General features: G+C 58.5%; 2 protein-coding genes across 4 annotated transcripts; one reads left to right on the top strand and one right to left on the bottom strand.

Moving 5' to 3' along the window:
* The first annotated feature begins 2366 nt into the window (after window positions 1-2366).
* FAM240C (family with sequence similarity 240 member C) lies at window positions 2367-7260 on the top strand. Of its 2 annotated transcripts, XM_047721934.1 has the most exons (4): window positions 2367-2459; window positions 2999-3181; window positions 4963-5111; window positions 7026-7260. In XM_047721934.1, the coding sequence occupies exons 3-4, from the start codon at window positions 4966-4968 to the stop codon at window positions 7153-7155; spliced, it is 276 nt and encodes a 91-aa protein (XP_047577890.1). In that variant the 5' UTR covers window positions 2367-2459; window positions 2999-3181; window positions 4963-4965; the 3' UTR covers window positions 7156-7260. The 2 variants fall into 2 exon arrangements, with proteins under 2 accessions (XP_047577890.1, XP_047577889.1); XM_047721933.1 differs by lacking the exon at window positions 2999-3181.
* An 8196-nt stretch (window positions 7261-15456) lies between these two features.
* On the bottom strand, window positions 15457-20952 carry RTP5 (receptor transporter protein 5 (putative)). 2 transcript variants are annotated; one of them, XM_047721672.1, is made up of 2 exons: window positions 20476-20952; window positions 15457-17235 (listed from the first exon to the last, which is right to left on the bottom strand). In XM_047721672.1, the coding sequence occupies exon 2, from the start codon at window positions 17133-17135 to the stop codon at window positions 15768-15770; it is 1368 nt and encodes a 455-aa protein (XP_047577628.1). In that variant the 5' UTR covers window positions 17136-17235; window positions 20476-20952; the 3' UTR covers window positions 15457-15767. The 2 variants fall into 2 exon arrangements, with proteins under 2 accessions (XP_047577628.1, XP_047577627.1); XM_047721671.1 differs by lacking the exon at window positions 20476-20952 and adding an exon at window positions 19079-19316.
* Between the last annotated feature and the right edge of the window lie 5303 nt (window positions 20953-26255).

The raw sequence follows: 26255 nt of genomic DNA, 5'->3' as shown, positions 1-26255 counted from the left end.
CTCCCAGAGCTCCCCATGCCTGTGTGCCTGGCCCTCGTGCAGCTGGCTGGCTCGGTGACTTGAAGTTAATTACTAGCCAACACTTAAAATCTGGATATGGCCCCTGAACAATCCAGACTTGGGGCTTCCATTGAGAAAGCGTCTTTAAAGCATCAGTGAGCCTGGGCTGATGGCCAGCTGCCCTTCCTGCTTGACTGGGTCTCCGTTTGCCACAGACTTCACAGCTCCCAACACGAAGCTGTCGTAAAGGAAGGTTGCGACCGCCTCGCACTGTCCCACCCAGCCTCTCCCCCTGCCTCATGTGTCCCTTCCCCATCCTCCTCGTTCTGCCACTGAGATCCCCCTTGTCTCTCACCTACTGCAGATGCTGCCTCCTCTGTGGGGCCTTCTGGGATTTCTCTCCACACACTGGGCTCCCACAGCATTGGAGTTCTCTTCTGTGGGAGGTTGCATACCTCTGTGCCCTCATGCACTCAATGACCAGTGACGGCTGCAGCCTGGACACCGCTCTGGTGGACACGGCAGCAAACCCCTGCCCCCGAGAGCAGTGTTCCAGTGGGAAAGCAGGGTGGGCCCTGGGGGACAGATGGCTGTTTCAAATAGCAAGGCCACAAAGGACCACATGCCTGCCCAGAGTCAGGACGTCCTGAGCATAAATGCCGGACGTCGGTCCTTTGAGGAACCACAGCCTTCATCCAAAAACGGCACCCAGAAGAGGACAGCCCTCCAGGGATGGACAGGCACCACACCCCACACTGGGGCCCACACTTGGCAGTCTGCCCTGACCACACGCCACTTCTTCCCAGATGGGTGTCCCACGGATGCTAGCTTTTCCTCGAGAGTCTTTGTTTTATGTACTTTCCTGCATTTGCAGATTGGCCCAGGAAGGGCTGGCAGGCACCAGGCTGGCAGGCTGAGTGCTGGGAGCTGAGAAGCTACAGCCTCTGGACCATGTGCCCCCAAAGACCAGAGTCACAGGCAGGCTGCCGAACCCTGAGGATGGGTGCCCTGGATGGGTGCCCTGCCCCGGCATCCATGGAGCATGGCTGCTGAGCCCTGGGGAAGAGAGGGAGTCTGGGCCACAACTGTGGGGGCTGTGCGGGCCTCCCTGAAGTCGGGAGGCTGGTGAGGGTCCCAGGACCCTCTCTCCACGCGGGGGTGGCTACGCAGCGGTAACAGACACCAAGGCTGGGTTCCCCAGTTTTGTTTTTGTTTTTTTTTTAAGATTTTCTTTATTTATTTGACAGAGAGAGAGATTACAAGCAGGCAGGGAGGCAGGCAGAGAGAGGAGGAAGCAGGCTCTCCGCAGAGCAGAGAGCCCTATGCGGGGCTCGATCCCAGGACGCTGGGATCATGACCTGAGCCGAAGGCAGAGGCTTTAACCCACTGAGCCACCCAGGCGCCCATGGGTTCCCCAGTTTTAAGGGAAGGCTCTGCCGAGCCACAGGTACTGTTTCCTAGTCTTCTACACCATCTGTTGGCAGAGATGGAATTCTGGATGCGAGAGGAGACATCACATCCTTGCCCAGGGGACACACAGCAGCCATAGAGCCCACGGCTCCACAGACTGCTGCGTCACTGCACCCGCCAACCACAGACCCACAGACACACAAGAACGTTTGGGGAGAGGACCTTTCTCCCAGCAAAACACTTCTTCGTGTGGCTGGCTGACCAGTCACAACTATCTCCCAGCTTAACCAGGACAACAGCCCGCACTGGCCAGCCCCTCGAGGCTGCAGGGAGTTCTGCTCCCGCATCTGGCACCCGGCTCTTGCCACAGGTCCGCCATCACCTTGCTGTCCTGTGACCTGTAAAAGAAAAGGGTCTCTCTCACTGTTTGTTTGAGTTGGAGATGGGCACTTTGGTGTTGCTGGTGGGCGGGCTGGCCACCCCTCGTCCACCAGCCGGTGCCAGGCAGAGCAACCCAAAACACCCCTGGTCCCATGTTGGGTACGTCCGGTTGTTGTTCTAAAGTGACCTGCCGTATACTGGCTGCAAAGACCTCCCTTCCAGAGGCATAGGCCTGGGACCCAGCATGATGCTCAGCCAGGACACATGCTCAGGTATAGCAGTCAGGCCCAGGGGCCACCCTCTGCTCAGGCTCCAGCCCCCTGTCCACCTACTTGGCTCCCCAGGAGCAGCATCTCAGCAGAAGAAAGCTGTTGGCCACCATAACACCAGCCAGCAGGCAGCGAGCTCAGCGGACTCCACAGTCCTGGACTGAGGGCCGAGGCTTGCGTGTCTGCCAGTAACTGTGTTCCAGGAGCCAAATTATGTCTCCAGGGCCTGCGGCCAGATGGGAGGCCACTTGTCCTTCCTGGCAACTGGACTGGCACCAGGTGCCACGTCACGAAGGCCATATAAGAGTGAGCGAGCTCCGGAGAGACGCTGAGAGGACGCCCACCCCAGGAGAGACGCCCTCAGGACACCCAGAGATTTGGCTGGGGAGCCCCTGAAACGTAAGCTCTATCCCATTTGCCAGATGACACTAACCTTGTGGGAGATGGGCTTAGGGTTGGGGGCCCCATCAATGAGAAAAACAGAGGGGAGCTGGGGCACACACAAGAACTGGAGACTTTCCAGGCATATTTCTGGGGCGACCCCCCAGGTGCAGACACTGTGGGTCATACAGTGCTCTCGCGTCTGGCTCTGGACCCTGCTGGCGTGCTGCCCTCTGACCACTTTCTGGTTTTCCCTTTGTCTGTGGGCTGGTCGTCTCCACCACAGAAGGGTTTGCAGGCCGAGCCTCCAGGGAACCCAGAGGAGAGCAGCCAGGTCTCAGTCTCAAAGCCTTGACTTGCCACATAAGAAGTCAAGGCCAGCCCCTGGTTTCTCTGAGGACTTCCACCCAGACCCCTGAGGGCCACTGAAGCTCACTGGGGTTGGGCGCGGTCTCAGGCCGTGTGTCCAGCTCTCAACCAGCCAACACGCTCACTCCTTCACCCACCAGCACACTGACTTTGCGCTGGTGGACATGGCTGATGGCAGCCCCTTGCAGGAAACTGCCACATTGGCTCCGTGTGCCCTCACAGAGGACCTGGGAGCCGGAGCCCAAGAGGATCCGTCGTAACAGACATATTAGGCAACCTGCCCGGACCCTTCTCTCTCCAATAGTCGAATTGAACTTTTTAGCGTGTTCTGGCCCATTCGACTCCCCAGCCGGGAGTATTTCAGACCAAGGGTTAGTGACCATCAGGAAGCTGAGTGAAGGTGACCCCAGGGCAGTGCTGGTGACAGGGTTGGACCAGAGTCAGTGCATATGCTCAGCAGCCCGAAACTAAGTCTGCCGGGCTACCAGTGCTGGTGGGCTTGTCGGCCACCAGTCAGCTCAGCACAGACGGGCCACGGCTCCACGGCCACGGCTACGCAGCCACGGCTCCGCAGCCACCTTTCTCAGAGACTGGAGCACTTCGAGGGCTGAGCAAGAAGCAGAAGACACAGACCCAGAAGCTGGCCTCCTGGGGACCCCTGCACTTCTCCTGGGACCCTGCCCTCCCTTCAAAGCTTGCGTCTGCTCGCAGAGTCCCCAGCCCCTCCTCGCATCTCCCCTGCCCTCCTTCTCCCAGCACTCCTTCCTTGCAGGAGTGAGCATCACCTCTCATCCCCAACAAGATGGGCTTCCTCTTCTCCTTTGTCTGACTCCATCCATGTGTTTGTACAGCGCCGTCTGATGGGAAGTAATTTGGCATGAAAAGCTCTACATTCCTGGCTGGGTCGGACCCTCCCTCGGGCATCTCTGTTGAGTCTTACACGCGTGAAACAGGATGAAACGGAGAGCCCCGTGGTGTGGCAGACGCCACTGCTCTCGCAGTCAGACTTCTGGGGTGGCATCGGCTGTGCTGTGACCCTGGGGCCAGGCCAGCCCCAGAGGCAGGCGGGCCCTGAGTGCTGCTGGCAGGCGTGCCCACAAGTTACCCCCCTGACAGATTCATTGCGGGGGGTCCCCACAGGGGTGTCTGAGAACCCCTGAGAGCACAGTGAGCCTATGGGGCAATGTCCTGGCTCTAGGATCCTAGCAAGTCCCGCGACAGAACCCTCCAGAAGACCCTTGGGGTGAGAGGATGCCATGTGGGGGCTGCGGGCGTCCAAGCTCGGCCTTGTGTCACACGGCCTGCAGCTAGAAGTTTAACTACCGATTCGCTGCAGGCCAGACTACATGCCACCCTCTCCCTCTGGACTCCTTAGTTTTTGCCAAAAGGAAGATCTCTGTACTTACTTCTAACCTACACTATTCAATGCTATTTCTCTGCATGACCAGCAATGGCTTGTGGGGCTTCTCTTGGGGCCTCAAGGCCCAGGAGGGGAGCTGAGACCTCTGTCACTCACCAACGGGGCTGCAGCACAATTCTGGGGCTCTACTGCCAAGACACTGGCGGCCTCCACTCGCCCCACTTATCCAAGCTGCTCCCGCTTCCCGCCTTCCCTGGCGCCCAGCAGACAACCACCACTGTCACCAGACCGTGCCAAAAAACAGGTGGACAGGGCCCTGTCTGGGAAACAGATGTGCAACAGCTGGATTCTGCCGTGGCCGTTTCAGAGCCTTCCTCTGCATGGCCTCTGTGCCCGCCTCAGGCTCAGCGCCCTGCTCAGTCTCCCGCCATTCCAGACGATGCCCACCCTGGCTAGAGCCCTGAGGCCACCCTCCCAAAACCACAAACAAAACTAGACCCTTTCTTAAGTTTGGAGAAGCCCGAAGGTCCCAAACGGCGTTTGCTATCAGCTGCTACTTGCACTCGTGCAGGAAACCATTCAGAAGGCAGTGGGGCAGAGCGCCTGCTGCCCACAGCCGTGTGCTCCTGAGCCTGCCTTCCCGACACCCTGGCCCCAGGGTGCTCCCAGAAACAGAGGAGGGCATCCGGTGTGTGGGGCTGAGCCAGCGCCACGGTTGTTAACACGCTGGTTCCCTGCGCTGTCCAACCACACTGCACAAACGCTAAGTCCTGCCAACTCTCCCTTTTCCAGAGAATGAGTGACAGCCACGCTCTGAAGCGCCCAGGAAGGGTGGCCTTCGACGCCGGTGTGATAAGGACGTTTTGGGAGGAAAGAATCGAGCTGCACACAAGACAACTTCAGAGCGAGGCCATGAGGACCCGCAGGAGTGCCCTGGACAGGTGAGCTCGCCGAGCAGCAAGGCTTGGGCTCCACGAACAGGAGCCCCCACGAGGGGCCACCCCTCCTCACAACTGAGGCCATAGCCACCTGGCCACCAGTGCCGGCCCCAGGCCAGCTGTCACAGCGGGAGGGGTCAATGGTGTCACTGCAGGAGGGACTGGAACTGCAAAACCGCACCCACAACAACAGGGCCTGCAACCACCACCAGGTCAGCAGGTGCGAGAGGACAGCACCCCACCCATCCACCCCCACCCAGCACCACCTCCCTCCATCCCCCACCCCACCCTTCCATCCCTCCATCCCCATCCCAACCCCCACCCCTCCATCCCCACACAGCACCACCTGCCCTCCATCTCACCCCTCCATCCCACACCCCATCCCTCCATCCCTCACGCCCTCCTTCCATCCCTCATCCCATCCTTCCATCCTGTACCCCATCCCTCCATCCTATACCTCATCCTTCTACCCCATACCCCATCCCTCCATCCCTCACCCTATCCCTCCATCCCAGCCCCATTCTCCTATCCCACACCCCACCCCCATCGCTCACCCCATTCCACATTTCCCTATCCCCCCACTCCTGAAGGTCTTGTGGGAAGTTGTCAGAGAATCTGTGTCTGGTTAGGCTGGTTTTCTGACAGGCACTCCCCGAGGGCAGGATAAGTTCATCATACTCCTTCCCACACATTAGCAGATCCAAAGCCCCCTTTCATCCCTGGGACGGAGGCCAGGGGCCTGTGGGTGCTGAAGAGGGTCTCCTGGGTGACCGTGAGCAGACTGAGGAGTGCCTGGTCTCAGGGACAGCTAAGAGGGCAGATTAGCACATAATTCGCACCTAGACAAGGGCTCGAATGGACAGATATTCCAAAGTGGTCACAGCTTTCATCCCCAAATAGCACCAGCAGCTGCTATCCGGGAGCCCAGTTGGAAAGAGGGTACCTGGCAGCCGCGATGGGACCGGACTTGGTGCTGACCTTGCCGGAGTCCTGGTTGCTGGGCGGGCCACCCACCCTGTCATCCAGGACATCTCCCCCATTAGGTGCGGTATGGGAAGCCATGGTGCCATCCCCCTAACCTCTCAGGGTGGGGGTCCCAGCACAGAGCCCAAACGTAGGAAGAGGGGACCTGCACTAAGGCTCCCTGCTCCCCATTGTGGTATCCACGTCCTCATCCTTGTCCTACACATGCCATCAGGCCCTGGAAACTTCTGGGTCTTTTGCCCACAGTACAGGCCCCAGGGATGGGCTCTGGGGCAGACGGTGAGAGTGTGGTCAGCGATGGCCGAGTTAGTCGCCAAGGGTCTGGGCCGCTCAAAGATTGTGGAGGGTGACATTCTGCAGGGACATATGGCTGCTAATGAGGGCACAGACCACAGCCAGAAGGACTGTGCCCAGTCCCCCAGACAGTAGCAGCTCCTCACAGCATCCCTCGGCATCCCACAGTCCCCCAGAAGCCAGGGGCTCGGTGAAGTGGGCAAGGGGCCTTCCCATGGGGGGATAGCCAGGCCATTCCCACCCGGGTCGCCCCTGTGCATCCTGCTGTGGTCACTTTCCCAGGCAGGGGCGCCAGGCAGGCGGGCAGCACAGGGAAAGGGGAGCACTCCAACAGGGGTGCCAGTGAAGGAGTTCAGTTCTCCGGGCCTCAGAAGTTTCCAGAAGTTCCTTCCTGGGCAAAGCACTTCTCCCCTTCAGGCTAGAGACCCGAGTGATGTCCTCCATGTGGCCCCCTGGACGGGACTGGCCAAGCTCTGGGAGACTGGCTGCAGGGCTCTCTGGGACCCCACAAGGTCATAGCCGCTGGCAGCCTGGGGGGTGCTGGGCTGTGTTAGAACATGTGCTCAGGTGCCGACAGAGGCCTGGCTGCCACCCGGCCCTAAAACAGTGACTCACAGGCTGAAATTATCGCTGTCCCAGGCTCCGCGGCGAGTGGGCTCGGATGCTGGAGGGGAGGAACAAGGCGCTGCAGGGCCCCCCGGAGGTGGCCACCCGGCCTTCCCTGCTGGGCACTGAGCCCTTCCCCACGCAGGACACCGCCGCCGCCTGAGGCCTACAGACTTGCCCTGCCCGGGGTCCAAAGGCACCCGAGGCTCAGTGCGGAGGCTCGGGGCAGAACAACCGCGGGGACCAGAGCCGCTGAGAAGCTCGCGGGCTCTCCTGGCAGTTTATGCTTTTCTAGCACACAGCACATGCCCAATAAAACCTAAGATAACCGCATTACGTGTTTCCTGCAAAATTTCACTCCTATCATTAAGTCTTGCCCACATTAGAAGCTTTCCATGATGTTGCTGACCTGGGACAAACCCCGGAGGAAATTGGAGCCTGAGGGGGACAAATCGGTGCCCCCATCTTCTCCGGCCTGTGACTTAAACACGTCTGTCCTCCCTCTGATCAAAATACGCACGTTAATCCCCACTCTGGGATACCATCCGATGCGACATTGTGTAAAGCTTCTTGCTTTTCCAAATCCCCTTAAACACATCATTCATGACCCAGAACATCTCAGGAACTTACACATCCTTATTTTCACAGTTGGAATGTGTGTAATTCCGAGGTCCACGAAGGCCCTTAGCACCAGGTTCGAGGGCTTTACTGCTCTCAGTCCTGTCCCTCTGGGGCCCCCACGGTGGCTGTGACCATCCTGGAGGGGCAGGACGGCCAAGCACACAGCAGAGGCCAGGCTGCCCGAGGACATGGGCCACATCAACTGATGGGGACCCGGACTGCAGCCAGCACGGTCCCGACAGCCACATTCCTACTGCATGCACCTGCTGTCACCACTGCGTCCCATCCTCAGTGACTTAGGACCCGGCATGGGGGATGGGATCCAGCCAGTGTCATGTCTCCGGATGTAACTATCTATTGGGTTTGGGTTTTGTTGTGACTCCCCAATCAAGCTGGCAAGCAGAGGGGGGATAAGCACAGCTTTGCCAATCATGAGACACTGCCCAGAGAAAACACATCGACCAATAGCTAAGGTGCATTCAGACGCCTTGTAGGGCATTTCCAGAGGGCAGAAAGACAGGTCCAACCCTACACAAAGCATGGATGTCTGGTTCTCCAAATCAACACGTGGAGAGAACCCAGCAAATGTCCCTTGCGACACCAGCCCATGAATACATGTTCCTCCGGTGGCCCCCAGGCTGTCCGACATCACTCATGACTCAGATTCCACTGATGAACACACTGGGGGATGTGGCCATTAATAGCCCCAAGTAGTTCCTGGGCAGAGGTCACTCCCTAGCACCCGCAATGCCCCAAGCTGCTGGAGGGTAACTCTGTCTAGTGGTGTACTCAGAACGCTGTGGCACAGAACACTAATCAGCAGAGCTGTCCAGTTAGACTGCGGTGGGCAGACGAGCGTGTTCACACAGCGGCCCATGCCGCCAGGCTCTGAGGAATCTTCTACAACAGTCATGCCCTCCTTGCTTTCTGTCGGTGGTTGGAGCCCATGTCTCTCCAGTTACCCACTGCCTTCTGACGCCAGGATGTGGACCAGGCACATCTGTGCTCTCTCCACCACTAAGTGGCCCCAGGACAAAGCCAAGCCAGGCTCCCAGGCAGGAGACATGGGGTGAAGAAGAGGTTAGGAACGGGCAGGGGGTGGGGTGCTGTGGGTCCCATGGCGCTGCCTGGACACAGGGACTGGGCCCTGAGCTCACCCAGCTCTGCACCTGGGCCACCATGTGCTGGCCACTCTGAGTGCTCCCACCAAGTGCTCCCGCACACAATCGTTGGGTGCCAAGTGCACAGGGGAGAGGTGCCTTGACCCTGCAGGGTACTGACGGGCACCCTCTTTCCTGCTCTCTGAAGCCGTTCCACCAGGTCTGCAGCTCGTTCTAAAGAGCCCGGCTTGCTGGGCTGCTCACACTGGCCACAGCCTCGGAAAGCATCCCATACCCTGCATCCAATTGTGCCAGATTCACTATAGGCAATGGAACCAAGCAGCGCTGCATGTGAGACAGACTGAGGGAGCGTGGCCACAGTCTGCATGTCCCCACATGCCTCTGACAGGCCAGAAGCCAGATGGTCCCTTCCTTCCTCACCAGCTACTGGTTTGTCCTCGAGCCTTTCTCATCCTTTAAACCCAGAAACACAGCCATTCACTCTAGAGGCTCCAGGGATTCAAAGTAAAGCTGGAACTGTCCCCTCCCACCAAGGACCAGCGAAAGGGCCTCTGTCCACAGCCCTCCACACCCCAGCGCAAAGTATCCCCTGGGCTCCCCCGATCCCAACTGATGGACCATCTCACCAGGGGGCTGACCCCCCATCACCCCTTCCCCTCACCAGGGGCTGACAACCCCCCATTGCCCCCTCTCCTTCATGGGCAGCACCCCTGCCTGAGGCTGAGGGCCCCTTCCCTGGGAACAGTTTGGTCCTAGAGTTCATAGACAACCATATCAGTAACTGTATACAATGCGAAGGGAGAAAACAAATATAAGACAGAGACTGTCAGACGAACAGCAAACCTGACGATATATAAAACATGAAGACACAGATGGGCACCTGGGTGGCTCAGTCGGTTGATGATTGACCCTCGAACTCTTAATTTCGGCTCAGGTGATAATAGCAGGGTTGTAGGGTTGAGCCTGGCATCCAGCTCTGCCCCTGGTATGGGGTCTGCCTCAGATTCTTCCCCCCTTCCCCATAGACCCCTCCCCACTGAGCTCTCTCTCTCTAAAACAAATGGATCTTTTTTAAAAAAGAAGAAAGTTAAAAAAGAAACATAAGGACACAGGTTAAATGTTTGAAGGAGAGACAGATATGCCCTGCAGAACCCAGCATAAGGAAGCTTCCGTGGAATGCTGTCAGGCTAAGTGGTCTCACCAGAGGAACAGAGGGCCAAAAGACCATCTTTCAGGAAAACATAAAAATCCCAACTATTTATGAACCTGATAACAGAGTCTCAAAATATACAAAGAAAAATGAGCAGAACTAAAGGGGAAAGACAGAGCCAGGGCCTGTCCCATGACTGTGGCCACTGGTTCGGGGGAAACATTCTCCCTCCATCCAGACGGGGCACCAGGAGGCACAGCTTCACCCTCCTAACAGATCAGGGGCTCAGCAGGGATCCTCACAGAGCAGTTCACGGCCCCTGTGAGGGACATGCCACCCTGCTGCCCTCAGGCTGAGTCACGGATTTAGGGTCTGCAGTCAGCACAGCTGTGGTCACCCATCCCCACCTCTGATACCCACAGACCAGCTGCGACCTTGTCCACAAAGAGGCCACACAGCCAAGGCCCAGAGAAAATGTGGCCCAGCCACGGCCCCTCACACCTGTGCTGGTCCTGGTGGCTCCTGGCTCCAGCCGCCAGTCCCGCAGCCTGTCCTGCCCTCGGCCTCTTGGGAAGACCTGACTGTGGCCTCAGGCTGGGTTGCCGGACCACCTGGACCCTGGTTGGGGACAGCAGGCTGCCTGGGCTCCATAATGGGCCCTGCTGTCTGGCCGGGATCTTATGGCCAAGCTCCAGCCAGCCATTCCTTGCAGGGGGAAGGCCAACTTTGGGAAGCCTGTCATAGGGCAGCACCCACTCCCCCACACATCAGGAAGGAATGAAGCCCCACTCGCCGGCTGCATCACTCACGGCCTTCCCCACTGCTGCTACCCCAGGGCCTCTGGTCTGGGCTAACGGTCTCAGCATTCTGAGTGGGCTCCTGGCAGGCTCTTCAGGAGGGTATCGGGACATCAAGGGGTTGGTGCTCCACCGCACGCTTCCCTGCACCCCCGAGCCGCTGGGAAGATCAGGATTGGGAGGATGAGCGGTCTTGGTGTGCGGCGGAGAGGGCTGTGTCTCTGCTTTCCTCTTTTTCAATAATAAGTGTGTGTCACTTTCATGATGTTCTTCTTGTATTTAAAAGAAGCACGATGCCATCTTTCTGTCCTTGCCCTGAAGCCAAGCCCAGTCCTGCAGGCCCTGGGTCATCACCGGGAAAAGTCAAAAATCCAGGCAGGTTCAGGTGGCAGGGTGGCTGAGCCGGTGCAGGAGGGGACTCAGCTGTTCCAGACTCATGCTCAGTGAAGAATTACTCTGACATTGAAAGGACACACAAAGTCCCTTTTTGTCATGATCTGAGGATAATAGTGCTGCAGGAAGGTGTAAAGTAGAAACTCTAGGCAGATACACAGCAAACACCCCAGTGACATCCAGAAGCAGAGGGCAGACACAGCTCCCGAACCCTCCACTTCCCGGGGTTTGAACTCTTCATGTGACTCTCCTAATAAAAATAGGGGCAACAGTTCAGACCAGGAGCAGTACTAAGTGTGTGTTTCCTGTGAGCACCCCAGGAGCTCTGCCTGGAGGCAAGCCCACCCTGTCTTGAGTGCTTGGGGCCTTGCCCCACCCTGGCCAGGGAAGGGCTTGATCTGCCTGCCCCCAAACTCACCCAGCCCTTTTGGGATTACAATGATAGAATTCTAGAATTTGCTGGGAAGCAATGTCAGCCTACACTTGCTGATGAGAACAGCTGGACCATACGGTAGATGTGTTTTCTAATCTAAGTCAACAAATTGTCCTCTGACCTTTTCAACTCAGAGAAAACATAAAAGAAGAGCATTTCAGGTGCGGCGGCTCAAAATCAGGAACCCAGCTGTTGCTGTGTGCTGAGTGGGGTCCCAGCTGCCTGCTGCCGGCGAGGGCGAGGGCGTGTGGGACCTGCAGGATCCAGCCACGTGATGGGACATGCTCTGAGCACTGTGTCCAGGCGTAGGACATGACTGTTCTGGGTCCCCAGCTAATCCGGGTCTGTTTGGTGGAGCCCCCTTCCTCCTGCCCTGCAGGTGACCTCCTTGAAGTCCTCCCTCAACACACAGGCTCTTGCTTCTTCCTCCCAGCTTGAGAAGTTCATATCACTGTGCCCACTGCCCAGGATGCAGGAAGTGTGATTCATTCCCTCACTAGAACATTTAGCAAAAATCAGGAAACTGTTCACACTTTGAGGCCCCAACTTTGGCTGAACTAACAATAATTCCACTTAAAATGTGATTGCCTTTGGTTCTCTTTAAAATGTTGTATACAGGGACGCCTGGGTGGCTCAGTTGGTTAAGCAGCTGCCTTCGGCTCAGGTCATGATCCCAGCGTCCTGGGATCGAGTCCCACATCGGGCTCCTGCTTGGCGGGGAGCCTGCTTCTCCCTCTGCCTCTGCCTGCCATTCTGTCTGCCTGTGCTCGCTCGCTCTCCTCTCTCTCTGACAAATAAATAAAATCTTTAAAAAAAAAAAACAAAACACTAATTTCTTAAAAAAAATAAAATAAAAAAATAAATAAAATGTTGTATACAAAAAAAATAAATAAATAAAAATAAAACGTTGTATACATTCTGTGTCTCCATTACCAACTGAGTTCCCAAAAATAGTTACTGCTACATCATACTGAATTAGGCCCAACCTGATCATTCAGGCTGTACTAGAGACAGGTGTGGAATCAGGTGCAGACTCAAGTACAGGTTCAGGTGAGGGCTCCAGTGTGGGCTCAGGTGTGGGCTCTGGTGTGGGTTCAGGTGTGGACTCAGGTGAGGCTCCAGAGTAGGTTCAGGTGTGGACTCAGGTGTGGGCTCAGGTGTGGACTTAGGTGTGGGCTCAGGTGTGGACTTAGGTGTGGGTCCAGGTGTGGACTCAGATGTGGGTTCAGGTGTGGACTCAGGTGAGGGCTTCAGAGTGGGTTCAGGTGTAGACTCAAGTGTGGGCTCAGATATGAGCTCAGGTGTGGACTCAGGTGTGGGCTCAGGTGTGGGTTCAGGTGTGGGTCCAGGTGTGGGCTCAGGTGTGGGCTTCAGAGTGGGTTCAGGTGTAGACTCAAGTGTGGGCTCAGATATGAGCTCAGGTGTGGGCTCAGGTGTGGGCTCAGGTGTGGGTTCAGGTGTGGGTCCAGGTGTGGGCTCAGGTGTGGGCTCAGGTGTGGGCTCAGGTGTAGGCTGTCCTAGATTTGAGTCCCAGGCTTGCCCTTGGCATTTTAACTGATGTCTGTAAGCCTGAGGTCTCCCGTGATTATGAAGGTAGACGTGGCACTCAAAATACCTGATCTGTTTACATATCGGTCTGCCACCCAACAAGTGCGTCTACTGCATTTGCTCTTGGTTTTATTAATGAAACTTAATTTTCTTTTAAAAGATTTTATTTACTTGATAGAGAGTGTGCGCAGGCATATGAGTGCAGGGAGGGGCAGAGGAAGAGGGAGAATCCCAAGCAGACGCCCCAGTGAACAGGGAGCCAACGCAGGGCTCTATCCCACGATCCCACGATCCCACGATCCCACAATCCCACGATCCCACAATTCCAGGATCCCATGACCAGAGATCACCACCTGAGCTGAAAGCAAGAGTCAGAAATCCGCTTAATCAACCGAGTCACCCAGGCGCCCTGATGAAACTTAATTCTTCATGAATTAATTCTTAATGACTTAATGAAATTTAACTACTCATAAAGACTAATGTTAATGATGCTGATGGCGAATGGAGTTTGCTGGATTTTAACAAAACTGAGGAAACTGAAACAGTTAAGACAGCTGCAATAGATCCCCCATTTCTGGGCTGCGCTGCCAGCCAGCGACCACACGGGGGCGCCGCAGGACAGCGCACGGGGCCAGGACCGGCGCAGGAGCCCAGGGTCTGGCGGAGGGGGCTGGGGCTGGAGGAAGGAGGGGAGGGACAGGGGAAGGGACGGGGCGGGGGGGGGGGGGGGGTGTCTGGAGGAGGGGACGGGGCTGGAGGAGAGGATGGGGGCTGTGGCTGGAGGAGGGGTTAGGGGCAGCCGGGGACCAAGGGCTGGAGGAGGGAGAGGGGGCTGGAGGAGGGAGAGGGGGCTGGAGGAGGGAGAGGGGGCTGAAGGAAGGGGGAGGGGCGGGGGCTGAAGGAAGGGTCTGGGAGCTGGAGAAGGGGTTGGAGGTAGGAAGGGCCCAATGCAGCCAGCAGGGCGGAGAGACCAGGCCGACCCACACGTCCTTACTCCTACCAGAGCTGACAGGCTTGGGTCCTTCAAACAAAAGACACCAGGCGGGAGACAGATATTAGCCCCCTCCCCAGGGCGGCCCTGGTGGGCAGGGTCCCTGATCTGCAGAAAGTGAGCCAGAGGGGGCCCTCTGAGGGGAGGGGCAGGTCCTCTGAGGAGCCCCTCTCAGGTTCTGGGCGAGGGTCAGGAAGGTCTCCACCTGCAGGCCCAAAGGGGTGCTCCCCAGGATGGGTGGGGTCTGTCCTGTCCTGGGACCCCTGTGACTGCGGACAGATTGTCTCAGGAGAAAGCCCAGCTGCAGTGCCCACGGTGGCCACAGTTCCCCCCCAAACAGCCATTTCCAGGGAAAGCCAGTGATCTGCGCAGGGACCGCTGTGTGGGGACCAGACAAAGCCAGGCCACGTGGGACCTTCCTAATCAGACACACCTCTACCTAGCCACCCAATTCGGTCTTCACCCCCAGTGTGGACAGGACACCCATGGTGGGAAGATGCTACCTGCTCGAGGACAGAGGGTTCTCACTTGGTGTAGACAGGACCCTGAAGGTAGGTGGTGGGTCCTGGCCTTACAGTGAGGGTCTCACCCAGTGTAGACAGGGACATGGAGAGTCTGGATTTAGGTCTTCCCTGCCTCCCCCAGCAGGGTCCTGCAGGATCCAGGTCAGGCTCAGGGCAGCTGGACAGAGAGCCCTGGACAGAGGTCTCCGTACACTCACCCCTCCCCACAAAGCAAGGCTTCCCCAGACCCTCTTGTCTGACCCTGGGGTCCCTCCAGACCCGGCCCCACCTACCTGAGGTGCTGGGGGGCCAGGTCAGGCCTAAAGGAAGAGGGTGTGGTGACCTGACAGGGTCATGCCCACTGACCCACCTTGCTGGGAGCCATGCAGCCCAACTCCCACCCTGTGGAAGTGGGCTGTCTGGCCTTTGAAGGTAGAAATCCAGAGTGTGACTGACGGACAGGAGGGCTCTGACTTCTGGCACAGACAGCCCTTCTCAAACCACACCAGTGCTGGAGGGGTCCAGGATCCTGGGGACTGGCAGGGCTGTGTCTCGGCCCCTGCCCTCTGGGTGGGATATGTCTTCTTGGCCACGGTTCAGGGGGAACAGCTTCGGGAAAGATGCATGCTGGGGGGTCACCAACCCAGGCTCAAGGGGGGCTTTAATCATTCCCCAGGGAGCACCCAGGAAAATCCCATGGATGCACACAGGAACGCTGCTGAAGGGGAGGCTGGCCTGGATGTCCTGTCCCGTCACCCCTGGCCAGAAATCCAGAAGCTGTCAGGGGAAGAAGTGCATGTGACCCACTCCCCACAGGGGCCGACGGGGGACAGTGATGTGCACAGCACACCCTCCCACCTAAAAACCTTCTCCTGGGGGCCAGCTTCCTCGCAGCACAGGCACACTGTTGTTTTTCTCCTTTTAACTTTTATTTTATTGGACCATAACACTCACACAGACACACGCCTGGACCCCAGGTGGGCAGCTTGGCAGATAATCACGGTGTGGACGTCCATGAAGCCACAACTCCCATCAGGAGACTACACACACAGAAGCAGGGGTGCAGGAGAAGGCTGTGGGTCCAGGCTCAGCTCGGGGAGGGCGGGCAGGGGTGGGTTGGGGGCCCTGGGGTTGCGGGCAGGGGCAGAGGGTCCCGCTGCTCTGCGGCTGAGGGGCACGGGGAGACACTGGCAGGCAGCGTCAGGCTTGCGGTGGCCATCAGGGGCTGAACTTGTACAGGTACATGATCCAGAGGACACAGACAGTCATGGACACCCAGATCCACACTTCTTCATAGGGGTCGAAACGCGGCGCGCAGCAGTCGTCATCCCAGCAGAAGTCCTCCTCCCAGCCGGGATCGGAGCCAGACCCGCTGAGCCTGGCCCTCGGCTGCATCATCTTCTTGTCATAGCCATGCATGGCCAGGCCACTGCTCCGGCGGCCACTGGCGATGGAGCCAGGGCCCTTGTGTCTTATGAGGTTGAAGACGGAGAAGGGGATGCTGATGGAGCCCTCGCTGATGGTGACAGGTCTACGGGCATGGGTGCCTGGGAGAGGATCCTGGCCGGCAGGGACAGGGCCGTTACCACCACCCTCCTCCTTGCCTTGTGGGGTATTGGCAGGAGCATTCTTGCCTTTGTCTTCATCCGTAAAGATGAAGGGGAAGGTGACGCAGCCGTCAACGCCGGGGATGGAGTTGTCTCTGATGAGGTCTGCCAAAGACGAGGGGAAGGTGACGGAGCCCTCCCCATCATCCGTGAGGCCAATGATATAGGACACCGGTGGGGGGTCGTTTCCAGCAGCACTGGGGACTGAGCCCAGGCCCTTCTCAGGGTCGGTGGGGCTGGAGATGGAGCCCCGGCCTTTGAAGATGAAGCCTTTCAGCTGGAAGGGCTTGATGCTGCTGATAAGGAGGCCTCTGCCATGGAAGATGGGGCATTTGATGTTTACCAGGAGGCCTCTGCGCTTGGGCGTGGCCGTGGACCTGGTTGGCAAGTAGATGGAGCCCTTGGCGATGATAAGTGGTGCGTGGGGGTCGGCCGCTGGAGGGTAGCCCGAGCTGGGGCCGACGTGCCCCTGGTCCCTATGCACATGCACGAGGGAGAAGGGGACGGTGACGATGTCATCATCTTGGCTGAAGAAGTTGCTGCTCTCAGAAATCGGGTTCCTGATGAAGTCGGACACCGACAGCGGGATGGTAATGGAGTTGGGGGTGTAGCCCCTGGCACGGTCGACCACGGGCCCACTGCCGAGGGTGAGCAGCTGCTTGCCGGCAGCGGGGGTGGCCACGCCATCCTCTCCGTACAAGGTGTACCTGCCCTTGATGGTGGGGGTGCTCCTGACCTCAGGCCCCCAGGCTGGATCTGGGGGCTTCTGGAAGAAGCAGACGCCCAGATCGCAGGCCTCACAGCGCTCCCCGAAGCAGATCTCGGGGCACTGGTCAGAGCTGAGGCTCTCCCCATAGCACTTCTGCAGGATGACCGGGACCAGCTTGTTGAGAAAGAGCCGCACGTTCAGAAGGCTCACCTGGCAATCACCCCCAGTGCCCGGCGGGCAGAGCCGGCACCGCTGGCCCCAGATGCGCATCTTCACCAGCCCCAGGCGGCTGTCCTCGTCCAAGCATGCCTGGAAGAGGATGTGCACGTGGGCTGAGGACCAGCCCCACTGGCAGTGGCCACACTGGAGCCTGGGGGTGGGGAGGACAGAGACAGCCATGAGCAGACTGGCAGGAACGGCCCTTGCCCCTGGCCAGGTTGGGGGCTGGCCCAGCAGGAGCTCCTTCACCCGAGACCCCTCCCACAGGTGCACAACCCTCGCCTGTAGCACATCATCAGGAAAGCTGAAAAGCAAACCCCTTTCTATGAGTTTCGTACCAAAAGCCCACTGGATGGCAAAGACTGGCCTGACCCCTGTGGGAGGTCACTCCCCTGCTGCTGCCACCTGCTGCCCTTTTGTGTTGTGGCTCAGGCTTCACTGCCCTGAGGACATGTCAAGAGCCAAAGACAGTCCTATGGGTCCTGTGAGGGGGGCAGAAGGTGTCTCCATGCTGAGCAGAGAAATGAGGGGAGGCCCTGGCAGGAAGAGCCCTATCCCCACGGAGAAAAGGTGAGCTAGCATGGGCGGGGGAATCTCAGGGCATGGAAGGTGGGGGAGAGCCAGGAGGGCTGGGGGCTCCCAGGACGATGGTAAGCGAGCCCCTTGGACAGGTCTGCTCTGGCTCCAAACCTGCGAGCAAGACTGCCATGCACCCTGGGGCTGAAGAAGGTACCAGTCTGGAGCCTCTGGGGCCATGTGCCCCAGGGCCAGGAGGTGGGCCCCTTCTCCAAGACCCTTAGGTCACGGACGAGCAACCACATGCACACTGGAAGCCCGCCCAGCATCTCGCAGGCAGTGCCATCCCATGGAACTTTCTGTGACAGTGAGGACAGACTCCATCTGTGCGCGCCCAGCCTGCAGCCCACAGCCATAGGTGGGGCTGGACTCGGCGAGCTCCCTGGGGAGCTGAACTTTCAGCTTCATTTCAGTGTAACCGAAGGCCACCTGTGGCCAGCGGCTACCGTGTTGCAGAACGTGGCACGGTCCCTTGTGCCCCACCCAACCCGCTCCCTGGTCTTTCTATCTGTAGGAAAGCTGAAAGGCAAGGGAACGGTGTTTGTGACCCTCCTCTACCACTGAAGGCAGCTCCGGCTTGGCTGTGGGAACAGGTGCTTCTCAGACACAGGGCAGGGGCAGGGGGCAGGGGGCTGCTGATTCTCCTAATACCTGGGGAACCCAGCCTCCCACTAGACACCTCGCCCCAGGGATTTCAGACACCAGGAGCTGTGGCATCTGTGTCAAAATGTGGCTGCCCAGAGTCCCCACAGTGACCTGTCCATGAGGCCTCATCCCCCACTGGCCCCCCTCCCTGCCGGCCTCTGGAAGGCCAGGGATGCCTGGCTAGGTGGGGTCCCTGTAGACCTGGCCTGTCCCCACTGTTGTCACCATGACAGTGAGGAACAGGGCTCACCCAGGGACCCCCCACAACACTGGGGTTCCCAGCCAGGCCCCTGCCTGGCCCGCAGCCCAGTCCAGACACTGCTCCCCCTCTCTGGGCCTGTGCCTGTTTGGGCACGACTCAGCACCCCCTCCTCAGGCCCCTCTGCAGGCTGGGCGTGAGCACAGACACCTGCCCCTACCCGGCTCTGGCTGGCTCTGCTGCCATGGAAACCAGAAGATGCTGCCTCAAGCAAACAAGGCTCTCACGCCAGGGTGGCCAAGTCACACCCCGGCATATGCCCCGCCCCCGCTTCTGCACTGGGGTGGCTAGCACTGAGGGACTGAACAGAGGTGGCTCCCAGCCCCCCACTTCCTCCGGCCCACCTACCTGCTGGGGGCCAAGAGCCGGCTGGGTGTATGATCCCTCCTGGACCATGAGGGCCGGTCGGCGGCAGCCCAGCCTCCAGACTCAAGGCCGACCGAGCTGGGGGTTAAGCAGCTTCAGCCCCTCCCCTCCCAGTGACCCATCAAGGCCCCTGCCCACTGCCACGCACCTGGAAAGCCCCCTCAGCCGGTACTGGAAACCACCGCCCTCCACATGCCCGGATGCCAGGTTCTCCTCAGGGACCAGCTCCCAGGTGTCCTGGGGTTTCCTCTTGGCCATCAGCTGGGCCAGGGTGCTGGCCCACACGTCCACCCCGTCCATGCTGGCACTGGGCTCCGCAGTGCGGTCTGACAGCTGCGCCAGCCTCAGCTCCCAGGAAGCCCGGGATCCTGCATCCCGCACCCTCGCCAGCCAATCGCGGCCTTGACAACCGTCCAGTCTCCATGGCAACCGGGTTCGTCTCCAAGACAGGAGAAACAGGCCTTTCCTTCTTATCCCCTTGAATATTTTTTATTACGCAAGCAATATATTTTCATTTTAGGAAAAATGAGAAACAAACAGATACATCCAAAGGAAAACATACAATAGAAAATAAATCGGCACAAAATCGTCACGGTGGGCTGATGTCTATACGTGGCCCAGGCACATACACACACGCACACTGGTAGGTCTTCTCCTCAAGCAAGAAATCACACTGAACGTGTGCTGGTGCGCCCTGGCATCTTCACCCCACGACCTGTCATGGACAGTGCTGCCCACTCATCCGCGTGCAAATGTCACCGTCTATCCAGCCGCCTCGGTCCCTGACTGCTCGGTGCTCCATCGCCATCGGAAACGAGGCCTGGAGGACATGCACTGAGTGTGTATCCTTGCAAATTCTCCTATGGGTTTTTCTTTTCAAACTTTATATTGGCTAGAAACATAGAACGTTTGCATAAACAATGGCTAAAACATAATGCAGAGCGTCACGGTTTTGTAAAGACTCGTGCACCTGAAGGGTAGCCCCCCACCTACTCCGTAGGCTCCTCCCCTGCAGAGGCCCCTCCAGCCTGGCCAGGACCCCTTCCAGCTCCACGACTGGAGACATTCCCCTTCACCACCTTGGGCTTTATGTAAATGGAATCGTGCAGGACATATTTTGTGTGCGGGGGTCTGGGTCCCCGCCCTCCCCTGGCTCACAGAAGCATCACAGCGACCACCCCTGTCTTGTGCACGCAGCCAGGCTGCCGTGTGCCCCACATGAGGCTTGTGGCACCCGCTGGAAAACCGTCCTCAGGCCTCAGGCTTCCACCCCTCCCAGGACCTGGGCTCCCTGGGTCTTTCCGCCTGCCCCCCGGAACCCGTCCCTGTTCCCATGCTTCCTGCTGGGGTCACAGTTTCATCTTTCCATTCCCACCTCTCTATGGCTGCGAATGCTGCACCCAGTCCTGCTGCTTTTTTGGTGGCCCCAGAAGCTCCAGAGTGGGACGTGAGCCCACACCTCCCAAGAGTAGAGCAAACGCCTCACCCCTGTGGCTCCCTAAACCCCTCACTCACCCTCTGTGCCTCCATGACAGCCTCTCTGACCTGCGTGCAGAGCGATTCTTCTCCTCTCTCAACGGCTGACGAATTCTCTGCTCATCTTTGTCCCGTCTGCAGCTGATCCTGGCAAGTCAGTAGATATCCCTTTCACATTTTGCATTTCCGAAACTTCTTGGCTGTCTCAGCTATGCGCCATCTGTCTGCCTTGCAGCAAAGTGAGATCACGGGGTAGGAGAGGAAATGATTGGGATGTGCTCCTGGGAAGGCTCCATCCTGCAGGACCAGCTGGCTGGGAAAACCCCCGCCCCTGCACTCTCCCCCATGTCTGTTCATTGATGCAGACATGATGTCTGGCACTCCTGCAGCCCCCTTGGACCATGAGGTGAACTTGCAGTTAGAAGCCACTTGCGGAGGAAGCAGAAAGTCAAGACTTTGGAACCTTGATGACAGCTAGAATCCCTGTACTACTTCAGGATCACCTACTTCCAGATTTGTTGTTCAAGAGAGAGGTAAACGCCCAGATCCTGCTCTCATGGTAAGTAAGACCTTGTGCTCCGGGTTTTCTGGCTGGTCTAGGGCCATTGTGTGTAGGTGAACAAGCGTGTGGACCTGGTCACATGGCCAGCAGTGGTTCCAGGAGACAGCTGGAGCATGGTCTGCAGAGGTCCCCACAGGGCTTTTCCTCTCCACCTGGCCTCTCTGGACCCCACACCCTGAGTAAGTCCACAGCCTGCTGGGTGTGGGAGCCTGTGCTCCAGCCCGTGTTCCACCCCGTGCTACAGCCCCATCTGCACGGCCCACCCCACAGCCTTCTCTGCTCCAGAAACCACAACCTGCCTCTGAGTTTAGGGAAGTCTTGGTATCAGGACTGACCACCATCCAAAAATAAGCTTTTTGGTTCAGGAACTTCCTTATACCTTTCCCAGAAGATCGCTCAAAAGGCATAGGGGATAGACTCCAGGGAAGCCAGCCTCCATGTGCCTCTTCCCATATGCCCATTTATCTGCCCCCCTCCCAAACCCACAAACCAAACTCTCTGCAAAAGCTACTCACACGCCAGCTAACAAGTCGGTTGGCTTCTTCACCAGAGGGGGATGGACAAGGCAGAATACGGCACAGTGTTCAGCCAACACCTGAGGGCTGTGCGTGACCCTGAAGCTGGCCTGCTGTGTGGGGTCCACCTGCATGGACACAGGTCCCTCCAAGCCTGGACTCTAGGAATGAGACTGGCTAGCACCCCTTCCGCCCCGCTGTGCCCTCTGCCATCTGCCCACCACTCTGCGACCAGCCTCCCGATGCATCGATGACTCCAGAATGGGCCGGGCTAGGGATGGAGAGTGGTGCCAAGATCAACTGCCCTTGCTGCCGCCCCACCTGATGGAGATAGCACTTTCTTGGTCCCCCCCCCCCCCCGCCCATTCTGTGGACACTCCTTTTGGCTCACACTCCCCTGCCTGGCACTTAGCTTCTTGAGTTCAGTTTTTGGAGAAGATGGTTAGAAGGCAGGGCTCAGCCCTCACCACTGGGGGACCTCTAGGTGGAGCATTTGAAAGCAGATCTTCTGGCAGCCCTGACGAGCCATGAGGACAGTCTCCTGCAGGTGACAATGTTCAGAGCCTCTGTCCCCCTCTTGGCCTGGGCGTGGCCTGGGCAGGTCCCCCCAAAACCCCTCCATGCCATGCTGGACCAGAGTAATGCCAGCTTTGGGACAGGACAGCATAGCCAATGAGTCAGAGCTGGAAGCCAGGCTGGGAGAGGAGGGTGTCGCAGGGTCCAGCTCTAGGCCACCTAGCTGATTGGACCCCACCTTGTGTGTCTGGAAGGAGAGAAGTTGAGAGAGACAGACAGGCAAGGAAAGAAAATCAGGTGGAAATTATCGTGCTGGGCTCACCCCTACCTTCCCCCAAACCTCGGCTCCAGGGACACAGGCCACTTGGGCAGATCCCAGGCCCAGTCCCCTGCAAGCAGACAAGGTGCATGTCTCCGGGCTACAGGTGGGGGCCATGGATTCAGCGGCTGGGATGGCAGCGTCTGTCCCTTGCAGCCCCACGTCCAGCGTCCAGCGTTCTGCTCCCACAAGCCCTTCTCACCCACCCCCCACTCCCCAAAGTTCCTTGCCCTGGTGTCCACTGACTGCTGCCCTGCCGGGAGCCAGTCACATCTACCAAGCCCTGGTGGGGACCCACGAGAGCCACAGAGACGGACCCTGGGCCACAAAGGGATGGACCAGGGACCTCAGGGCCAATGAGGGGGGGGGGGGGCCCGGGTGGCTGGCACTTTGGCCGCAGACATCTTTGCTGTAAGCAAGTTCGTCGCCTAACTGACCAGCCACACATCACTTTTGTGAAGGATAAACCATAACCGGCAAGAACAGGTTGGTCTGACAGTTCAGTTTTCCACACAGATGCGCAGCCAGATTTCACGGCTCCACTGAAATCAGCAGGTAGGTGTGGGGCAGGGCAGGGTCCCTCCTCACCCACATCCACCGGAGCAGAGCGGAGGTCCCAGAGGGCAGGTAGCTGGCAAGTGCCTGGCGTCACGGCCTGCAGGGGGCTGCCCCTGTGCCAGTTGGGGGACCAGCAAGCTGGGAGTCCGAGCGGTGGTCACGCAGTGGACACACGCAGCACACATCTCACACACACGTGTGAGCGCAGACACACGAACACACACACGTACCCATGCGCACACACCCCACACAAAATGCAGCCACATATACACACAAACACACGTGGAAATTTTTTTTTTTTTTAAAGATTTTTTATTTATTTGACAGAGAGAAATCACAAGTAAACAGAGAGGCAGACAGAGAGGAGGAAGCAGGCTCCCCGCTGAGCAGAAAGCCCGATGCGGGGCTCGAACCCAGGACCTGGGATCATGACCTGAGTCGAAGGCAGGGGCTTAACCCACTGAGCCACCCAGGCGCCCCCACACGTGGAAATTTAAGCTGCAAGTAAGTTCACGTTAAAAAGCAGCGTTCTCGAAAGTTGACAAATAAAGGGGAGCAGGAAATCTGTAACTTGTCACCTTAGCAAACAGACACTCCAACCATCTCAGTTCTTGTCTATGATAAATGGTGTCATGTTTTGTTCACATTTTTAAAAATTGGGTTCTTAAATTGGGCAAATAACTTGGGTGCTCTTTTTTAACTTCTGGGAAATGCTTCAAAAACAGGATAGAACAAAAAGTTTTTATTTGCAAACACTATTAACCATTTCCTGTTCCGACCTCAGAAATACTGCGAACCCGCCGCTGCCTCCCGGGGCCACAGCTCCGTCCAGGCCCGGGTGACATCACCGCCCAGCCGCTCAGAAGCATTTTCAGGATGATCCTTCTGCTTCCTGTGTTTTACCATAAATGGAAACTTCCCTGTGACCAGGCTGCTGCCTCGGGAAAGCGCGGGGAGATCCCCATCTCCCCCACTTTCCATTGTTCTGGCTCAGGTTCCGCCCGCCGCCGCCCGCCCGCCGCCCGCACACCCCTGCCTGGCGTCACAGCTGGGCTGGCACCTTGGAAACTAGACTCCTCTTCTCTGACGGGGAGGGTGGGAGGGCCCCGGGCAGGAAGCTTCTCCCGCCCCCAACAACCAGACCCTCCTGCTTCAGGGGAGATGGCAGCACCCACCTTGCCAACAACCCCCACCCTCAAGGCCATGTGTTGGTCCAGCGGGAAGCAAATGGGGGGGGGCGGGGAGCGGGGGTGGGCAGGGGAGCTTCCCCAAGGAGCACACACGGCCCAGGCGGGACCACAGGACAACGGGCGTGTGGCGGCGAGCACGTGGGACAAGAGGCCCTCTCGGGACAGAGGCTGCAGCTCCCAGACTCCCTGCACCGATTGGCCCCAGCACAGGCCTCAGCCGGGACCAGCCCGCCGGTGCTTAGCCCACCACAGAGCTCTGGGCAGACACAAGAAGGAGCCCACCAGCCGCGCAGGGACATGGACAGATCGTGCCATAGGACACCCACCCCACAGGCCACATGCTGGATCACCTCCAGGCTGACATGGAACAGATGTGAAAGCCGGTGGTGACTGGAAGGAGGGACAGGCTTGAGGGTGAGGTGACTCCTGTGTGCGGGGGTGCAGGGTGGTCCCAGGGCCACAAGACATGCACACGAGAACCACGCACGGGAACTGACTGTGCTCAGGGCACGGTCCCCGTGTTGGCATCCTGGTTGTGACACCACTGCCGGTTGTGCAACATGTTACCGAGAGAACCTGAGCCACGTGTGAGGGGCCGGCTCTCGGCTGTTTCCGAGACTGCGAGGGAACCTAGTTACCTCAGTGACCACACACATCTTTCTTCATCAACTATCCCTTGAACGGGGCTCCTGGGTTGTCCCTGGTGCCTGCTTATAAGTGGAGACAGGGACGGGCAACCCCGGCTGTAACCTCAGCTGGGACCCCCCAAACCCAAAGGGGTGAAACCACAACACAGGGCAGGGAGGAGAGGGCCAGCCTGTGGGGAACACAGGGAGGGACACAAAGGACCCTGATCTTGCCCTTCCCTCCAGCCAGGGAGCCTGTCCTATCCCTAAGAAAAGATGGTGAGGGAAGGAGACAGTATGTGACAGGGACAGTGTGACAGGGACACTGTGTGACAGGGGCACTGTATGTGATGGGGACAGTGAGTATGACAGGGATGCATGTGGTTTGAACAGTATGCAGTGGGGACAGTATGTCTTGGGGGGATGGTGTGTGTGATGGGGACAGTATGATGGGGACACTGTGTGACAGGGACACTGCGTGTGATGAGGACGGTGAGTATGATGGGGACAGCGTGTGGTTTGAACAATAGGCAGTGGGGACAGTATATCTTGGGGGGATGGTGTGTGTGAAAGGGACAGTATGACAGGGACACTGTGTGACAGGAAGAATATGTGTTTGGGAAAAAGTGTGCTGACAAGTGGTTGGAAGCTCCCTTTGGGAGTACAGCACCCCAGCAGTCCCTGGGACCCCTGCCCCCTCCCCCACCTGTCCCAGCTTCCTTCCCAGACTCTGATCCCATCACCTGCTGCGCCTGCCCACCCTAGTGTGGAGTGTGAGTTTCCTCCAGGCTGTGTACCCCTCCCCTTCCCGCCTGCAGGGTCTCTGCCCTCCTGTGACTCCAAATCGGCCTGTTGACCCAACCCTCCAGGGCACAAATGCCCCTTCCAACCTTTTGAGTGGGCGGTGCCCACAGCCCCTCACCCCAAGGGAGCTCAGCGGGATGGAGAAGAAAGGAGGCCACAGAGGGTGCTGGGGGAGGGGCACAGTGCATCCCGACTCAGGACAGGTGGACATGCATCCAAGCTATTGCAGATGGAATCACAGCTGGGGTGGCTGGGGGGTGGAGGGTGGGGGTGGCCAGGGCTCTGAAGTCGCCTGACATCCCAGCACACACCCCTCAGACTCCCCTCCAAGGGAGGCATGTCCCCCAGCGCAGAGCCTGGGGCTCCAAAGTGCAGGTCCCCCGGTGCCCATGGGTCCGAGACTTGTCGGGCGCCTGGCAGCCCCGAACCCCACCTGACCGCACATCCCCAGTCCCGGGCCCCAGGGGAAGCCCCGAGGGCTGGCGGACCAGGAGACACCTGTCCGGAGTACCCACCCACCCCCCAGCAACCCGTTGCCTCAGGGCCGCGTGCCCCGCCCCCCGCCGCCCACGCAGGGCTCCGGGAGTGGCCCTGCGCTCACCACCGAAGCTTCCTCTGCTCGCCTTCGCTTGCAGACACCATCTTTGATGCTCTTTTTCCATCGTTTCAGTTGTCTTTAATGTTTTCCCTTGGCAGCCGAGCCCGAGGTGAACGGGGCTGGGGCGGCGCCAGCTGTCGGGCTGCTGCTCGGGCTGTGAG

The sequence above is a fragment of the Lutra lutra genome, chromosome 3 (assembly GCF_902655055.1).
Source record: "Lutra lutra chromosome 3, mLutLut1.2, whole genome shotgun sequence".
Lineage (NCBI taxonomy): Eukaryota > Metazoa > Chordata > Mammalia > Carnivora > Mustelidae > Lutra > Lutra lutra.
This window is presented reverse-complemented; position numbering and strand designations above follow the sequence as displayed.

What these genes read in the sequence shown, in the direction of transcription:
- FAM240C (XM_047721933.1), top strand. Translation starts at nt 4,966, where the DNA reads ATGAGTGACAGCCACGCTCTGAAGCGCCCAGGAAGGGTGGCCTTCGAC. An exon ending in CGCAGGAGTGCCCTGGACAG is followed by an intron (nt 5,112 to 7,025) that starts GTGAGCTCGCCG and finishes TCGCTGTCCCAG; the next exon opens with GCTCCGCGGCGAGTGGGCTC.
- RTP5 (XM_047721671.1), bottom strand. Translation starts at nt 19,230, where the DNA reads ATGGACGGGGTGGACGTGTGGGCCAGCACCCTGGCCCAGCTGATGGCC. An exon ending in CGGCTGAGGGGGCTTTCCAG is followed by an intron (nt 17,236 to 19,078) that starts GTGCGTGGCAGT and finishes CCCCACCCCCAG; the next exon opens with GCTCCAGTGTGGCCACTGCC.